Source organism: Gossypium arboreum, chromosome 1 (assembly GCF_025698485.1).
Source record: "Gossypium arboreum isolate Shixiya-1 chromosome 1, ASM2569848v2, whole genome shotgun sequence".
Taxonomy (NCBI): domain Eukaryota; kingdom Viridiplantae; phylum Streptophyta; class Magnoliopsida; order Malvales; family Malvaceae; genus Gossypium; species Gossypium arboreum.
In genome coordinates this window covers 12,106,182-12,112,832 of record NC_069070.1, presented here as the reverse complement: position 1 = coordinate 12,112,832, position 6,651 = coordinate 12,106,182, and the positions used below count along the sequence as shown (strand labels likewise).

Here is a 6,651-nt window from a genome sequence, read left to right as displayed (position 1 = left end):
GCTATAATTACCAAGTTTATAGTAAAATCGATTTTTACATTTTATTTTAACGCTCTGTAACAACTTTTCACTTATAACAATAACAACTACAGTTATAAAATACATTCTTTATTAAATTAGTTTTTATAACAACATATTATCGAAAATTTTAGCAAAATTATAACTATTTCATATAAATAAAACTTATTAATTATAAATTATTAAAAAATGGTCTTAATTAAAACATTATTTCTATAAAATATTTAAATTTTACATGAAAATCCTAATAATAATTTATTAAATGAAAACAACCTTCAATGAGTGGAATTAAATGTATCAATTTAATAATGGATATATATCAAAACTATACATCAACTATGGTTTAATGTGCAATTGTATACATGAACTTTGATTTTGTGTAGTTTTATACATGAAATTTTGATTTGATCCAATTCTTGTAAATTATATAACACAATTATTGATATAACATTATTTTATGTTTATATATTGCATACATAAATAATTATATTTATCCAATATAAAAATAAATAGATGTATTTATTTCTTTAAAACGTGTATGATTAAATAAAAATAAAGTTTTAAGTATACATTTGAATCACAATTAAAGTTTCACATGCATAATTGCACAAATTTAAAGTTTATATATACAATTACACATTAAATCAAAGTTCATGTATAATTTTGAGATTTATCCCATTTAATAAACTATTAAGTTCTCTTATTAAATATTCTACTATGAATTTAAATCATTATAAACTTATAAATTGATTATTTGAATTTAAAACTCATGATAAACAAATTAATTTAATTTAATAACACATACCAATTAATTCAACTTGTTCATAATTAATCATATGAAAAATATAAAATAAAATATGCTTAAAAGTAATAATGCATAAATTTTGTTAATTTAATTCCTCGTTCTTACTACTTTCTTTGATGAAAAATTACAACATGAATTTTGTTGTAAGTTTAGGACTAGAAAAAATTAATTCACAAACAAAATCGGCCCTAAATTGAAAGAAAAGAGAAATTGTTAAGATGGATGGCCTGGCCCATGGAGAGGTTGCCAAGTTGAATCTACAGTCTCAAGTTTGTCCGGGCATAACTCCCATCGATTTCGAGCGCCGTAGCCTGTGTCGTTAATGCGAGCAAAATCCGATTCCAACTCTAGGTCTTGTGGGGAGGCTATTTTTAATGACGCTTTGCTTACCCGGAAGAGCTTGAGAAGTTAATATCAAAAGTTTGAAGGAGATAAGAGGTACCTAATGGAGCGTACGCTTTGGGGACATCTACCCTTGTTAGTAAGAGCCAACTCCAAAGAATCGGTGGAATATATTCTTCAAACCCTTTGGAGAACCCGGAAGACTGGTCTCGACGCCGACGACCGTCGACTCATCTGCCAAATGCTTCAGCTCCAAAACGAGTCCGACCTTGACCCAGTAATTATCCACTCCCTCACTCAAATGCTCATCGTTGTTAGTAAAGATTATAGTATTTGGTTTTTGCTAAACATTTTGTTGTACTTCCCTATTGCCGTTGTTATTTCTGTAAGATGCTAGCTTTTAACAATAGTACTACTCTTTAACAACAGTGTTGATTAAAGTAGCAAGCAAACTAGTAAGAACAACTTTCTGATTTGATAAAAAGATTTGAAATATTCAGCTTTATTAATTTTCTTATGCTCAATGATCTGTATCTGCTATAAAGAGTTTTGGAGTTCAGTTCTGGTTGTTATATGCTAGAGCTGCACTTTACAGTGATGTTGCTTCCTTAGGCTGTTTCTCACATTTGCTTTCCTAGATTTTGGCTATCTAATTGTTTCCTTTTCGAGTTTATTTTTTTATTTTTGGTGAAATTTCGAGTTTAGTTTTGATTGTTGTATGCTGGAGCTGGATCTAACATGGAAATTACTTCCTCTGGTTGTTTCTGGATTTTGCTTTCCCTAGATTTTGGCTCATATAATTGTTTCTTTCCATCAATGATCTCTAGTTGGTATAAAGATTTCTCAAGTTTAGTTTTAAGTATTATATGCTGAAGCTAGAGACTTAACATGGAAACTACTGCTTCGGGTTGTTTCTGGATTTTTCTTTCTCTGGAATTTGGCTCATCAAATTGTTTGTTGTATCCCTCGATATTCCACTTGTATCAAAGATTTATTCCCATATTGGTTTCATGTACTTATGTCCTTAATATTGCAGTTGCTGACCTCGTATTGAGAAAAATATTTTATATAATCTCTCTTCAAATTAGCATTTATGCGTTGTGTGCCCAAAAGGCATAGATCTTTTATCTTATCTGGCTGTTACTTAGTGAGATAAATTACGTATGCTTCTACTCTTCAGCTTCTAGTATGTCTCCGCATGTTAATGCGTAAATGTGTTTATGAGAACATCAGCAAAGATGATATTCAAAAGCTGTTTCCTAGTGAGGTTCTTCCTGAATTACAAAGACTGTTGACACTTTTGCTGCAAAAGTTTCAAAGAGAATGGCGTGCAGATGTACACATGGATAAGGTCAGGAATTTTATTTTGCTCTATTTTAGGAATATTTATCCCAAATTTAGTTGGATCATGGATGGTATAGGTAACAATTTTACTTCTTAAATTAATTAAAATCAGGTTTCTTTGCCACGCTTAAAGACAATGACTTGGAATTTGGCAACTCAGGACAGTGAAGTGAGGGAACCAGTGGCTGTTATCAATTTGAAGGTATGAACCTTTTTGTTGACAAGTTGGTGCCATGGATGCCTTTATGTTACAGATTGGAGATTTTCACATGTATGGAATTGGGTAATTTATCATCTTTAAAATGTTAACATAATATGTACTTTTTCTGGATTGCATGATTTTCTTTATTCTCCCAAAGTAGTGATATGATGTTTTTTTTACTTTGCTTGCTCTTTATGCAGCTCCAAAATGATATGCAGTGTCCACAAGAGTCGGATTTGTCATTCCAATTAGCCAAAGAAACCCTGGATACAATGCTGAAGTCTGTGTACAGTATAAGAGATCAGTTGTCGAATATGGTTTGTGCCATGGCTGAGTTTGCCTTTTCACTTCCAATCCATATTTTAGTAGAAGCAAACACATTTCAGTTTCAAAATATAAATATGTTTTCTTTTTTTCCTTCTTTCAGGGTGAGACATAAAATGGACTTCTCTGCCTTGAAATCAATGCAATGTAATTTACCGTTGGTACACATAAAATGGTGCAGGCAAACTACTTCCCTCAAAATCAACTGTTCTCTAGATTTTACTCTGTTTTTCATCTTTATGAACATTGCTTTAAAAAAAAAAAAACCTACGTATGTGAAGAAAGCAACGGATCATGTTGCGTTGACTTCTCATTTTCCCCAAAAGAATCCTTGTCCAACGTTCGTATCTCATAGATGTACAGATGTTGGTATGAGTGTATGATTCTTCAAATACTTGGAACAAGAATTTTGAGGATATACACTTGTATGTGTGTGTGAGAGAGAATATACTTGCAAGGGCAAAGCTAGAAATTTTTTTTAGGTTGGAATCAAATTATAAAATTTTTGAGAGATGAAAATATAAATTTGTCATATACTAATTTATAATTCTATCATTTTGAAAGGACTAAACGGAACTTTTTCATATTTTGGGGGTTAAAGTTCAAGTTTACCATAGATTGACATGTAATTTTATTATTTCTAAAAGAATTAATTGAGTATTTTTATTTTTAGAGGTTAAAATATAATTTTATCATAAATTAACTGAGAATGTTTAATTTTCCTTTTTGGGTTTTTAAGTTTATCAAAGTATTTGATAGTTTGCGACTTTTGTTCAGATATGCATTAGATGTATATCAACATAGTTTTCTACATGCAACCATGTTTAGGAGGAAGCTGCATTTAAATACATTAAGTTAAACGTATAGTTTGGTTAAGATAATAATTAAAAACATTTGATTCCATTCATAAGTTAAAATTTTTTAATTATTATCGATTGAGTTTTAGTAGATTAGTATTGGTATTATTATCAGTGTGGGAAAAGGTGGAATCAAGTATATTAAAGTGCATTATCCTTTTATTTAATAGTTGAGGAGAAGTTATGGGTAGATCGATTTAATTACATTATTTAGTTCATCAAAATCGAATCATAAACCATTATTGCACCTAATAGAAAATGCCATGATTGAAGTTGGCTTTGATTGATTTTTTTTTGTTAAACTTGAAAGTTAATATTTATACATGTTTTAGTTTTTAGGTTAGTAATAAATTAATTCAATTGGTAATATTTAATCACTTTCATGACTTATTTTAGTAAAGAAAAGAAAAAATTTGTTCATTTTACTTATTTTTAATTTCCAGTTTAAACTTATATTAAATTTTTTATTTTATGTCTAATTATTATCATACATATATAATAAATAAGATTTTTCCCTTATATTATTACACATAAATGTTTTGATTTTACCATATTCAATGTAAATTACTTTCAACATTTTTATTTGATTTTCTCGTTGATTTTTGAGCATCGAATGAATGACAAGACAAAAACGATCAAGCTTTACAAGCTCACTCAACAATTATTCTTGCACTTCAAGAGGAGGTGGTCAAGAGGCAGGACAGAGGCAACTGTTAGAAAAATTAGTATGAGAAATGGTTTAATTGGCGCAGTGAAATTTCAAAAGAAAATTTATAAAATAATATTTTTATTGTGATTTCTATAGTAATAAATTTATTAAATATAATATATTATATTTTTGAGTTAAAAGAAATAGATCAAAGTGTAATATGCCTTTAGGAATATGTTAAATTTGTTAAACAATTTAATTTTCAACTAAATGACTTGTTCATTGTTTTTAAACTCTCTTAGAGAGTAGGCCCATACTCAAAGAATCGAACACATGTCAAAAACAAAGACTTTCCAATGAGGGTAGTCGACTTTTTCTTTTGGGGCATCCATTTCTGAAATTCAAATTTTCAAATTTGAATTATAATTTTCAAGAAATAAAATTATAATCTCACAAATTTAGAATAAAAACTCAAGAAAACTAAAATTTATTTGAGTTAAAAAGAAATAAAATTATAATCTCACAAATTTAGAATAAGAAAGCTCAAGAAAACTAAAATTTATTTGAGTTAAAAGAAAAACAACTCAAATAAAATTTTCACTAAAATTCAATAGAATTTCCTGAATTTTGACACCCACTTAAATGTATATATAAAAATTCACAAGAGTTGACTTGAATTGGAAGAAGCAATAAAATAATATTTTAATAGAAAACCAGAGTCTTAGTAGGACTCTAGAGAGAGAAGGGGGTCAAGGTAGTCAGTACCATATCAATGAATGTATTATTTTTTTCCTGATATTAATACATAACAATATGAATATGTTTTAGTGTACCTTTTTAGAATTATCGATGTTTGTAAAAAAATTTCACACACATATTTATCGTCTAAATTTTAATATTTTAATAACTTATATATTACACATTCATACCAATATATTTTAATTACATCCATATAAATATATTTATATACAAATATAAGTTTTAAAATTTTTAAGTAGGTCGAATTACTTAATTTAATAATTATAGTTTAATTTTTAAATGTAATTCTAATTTTTTTAATAATTATAGTTCAATTTAATAAATTTTAAAATGTTTAAGTTAAAAAATTTAAAAGTTAAGTTTAAAATATCAAAATTTTGTATCAATTGGTATGGAACGGTACACACCAGTATTGGCCAAAACGGGCCGAAACATAATGAAACAGTCAAAACGCACTGAAATCTTAGCCAAAAAAGAGCCTAAACTACTTGGTACGGTTGAGGACCGGAATGGTATGTACCATCCAATACAGTGGTACTGGTATGGTATCGACTACCATGGTGGCTACACAAGGAGAGCTCCTTAAGCCGCCCATTTTTGCTTCTTGCGCCTTTCATGTATTGAGTGTAATTATATATGTATTCCAATCTTTAATCAATTAAAAACAATACATCTAATTAAACTAAAATCTTTTTACAAGCTGTCTCAAGATTATTCGATTGATGTGCAAGTATATACAATCGTTGACAAGTAATAAAGTAGTGTGTAAGAGTTATCGCCTCCACAGGGACTGTTTATGCAAATCAAGTGTGCAAAATTAATTACCAAACAAATTGGTCATTGATGAAAGTAAATTAAAGAGATGGGTTTTTAATTATATTAAACTAACCTAAGAATGCTTAAAATTAAATTAAATAAAGAAAAAAAAAGTATGCAAGTCTTTAAGAGAAATCACAATAGCATGCATGTTTTAGAATAATTTTCCTTCTTAATTTAAAAATTTTTAAATAATGCTACTAATGTTACAAGAAATTTCATGGCAACTCGATTATTTATTAACCATGTTTTAATTACAAGTAATTTGGTTTCTCTCGAACTTTGAAGTTTAACATCTTGTCTGCATATTTCTATGTCTGTTACGACTTCAAGTTTACCTTTTCAGGTATCATCTAGAATTCGTACTTATTAAACTATTAAGTCTAGCATATGTCTATGTCAACAAATTAGTATTTTTAATAAGCAGAAAAATAGATTCTATGAGGTAACAGTAATATTTCTATAATGAAACAGTTTAACCATATAAATCCTAGGAATATGCAAGGTATTAAGGTTCTCTCGAATTATTACAAAC

The 6,651-nt window shown here is 28.3% G+C and overlaps 1 protein-coding gene across 1 annotated transcript; it reads left to right on the top strand.

Annotated features, from left to right (window-relative positions):
- Positions 1-1,021: 1,021 nt before the first annotated feature.
- Positions 1,022-3,560, top strand: LOC108458437 (uncharacterized). The gene is made up of 5 exons (XM_017757831.2): positions 1,022-1,442; positions 2,346-2,516; positions 2,622-2,711; positions 2,912-3,028; positions 3,139-3,560. Exons 1-5 carry the CDS (start codon positions 1,269-1,271, stop codon positions 3,148-3,150), a joined length of 564 nt encoding a protein of 187 aa, XP_017613320.1. The 5' UTR covers positions 1,022-1,268; the 3' UTR covers positions 3,151-3,560.
- The last annotated feature ends 3,091 nt before the right edge of the window (positions 3,561-6,651 follow it).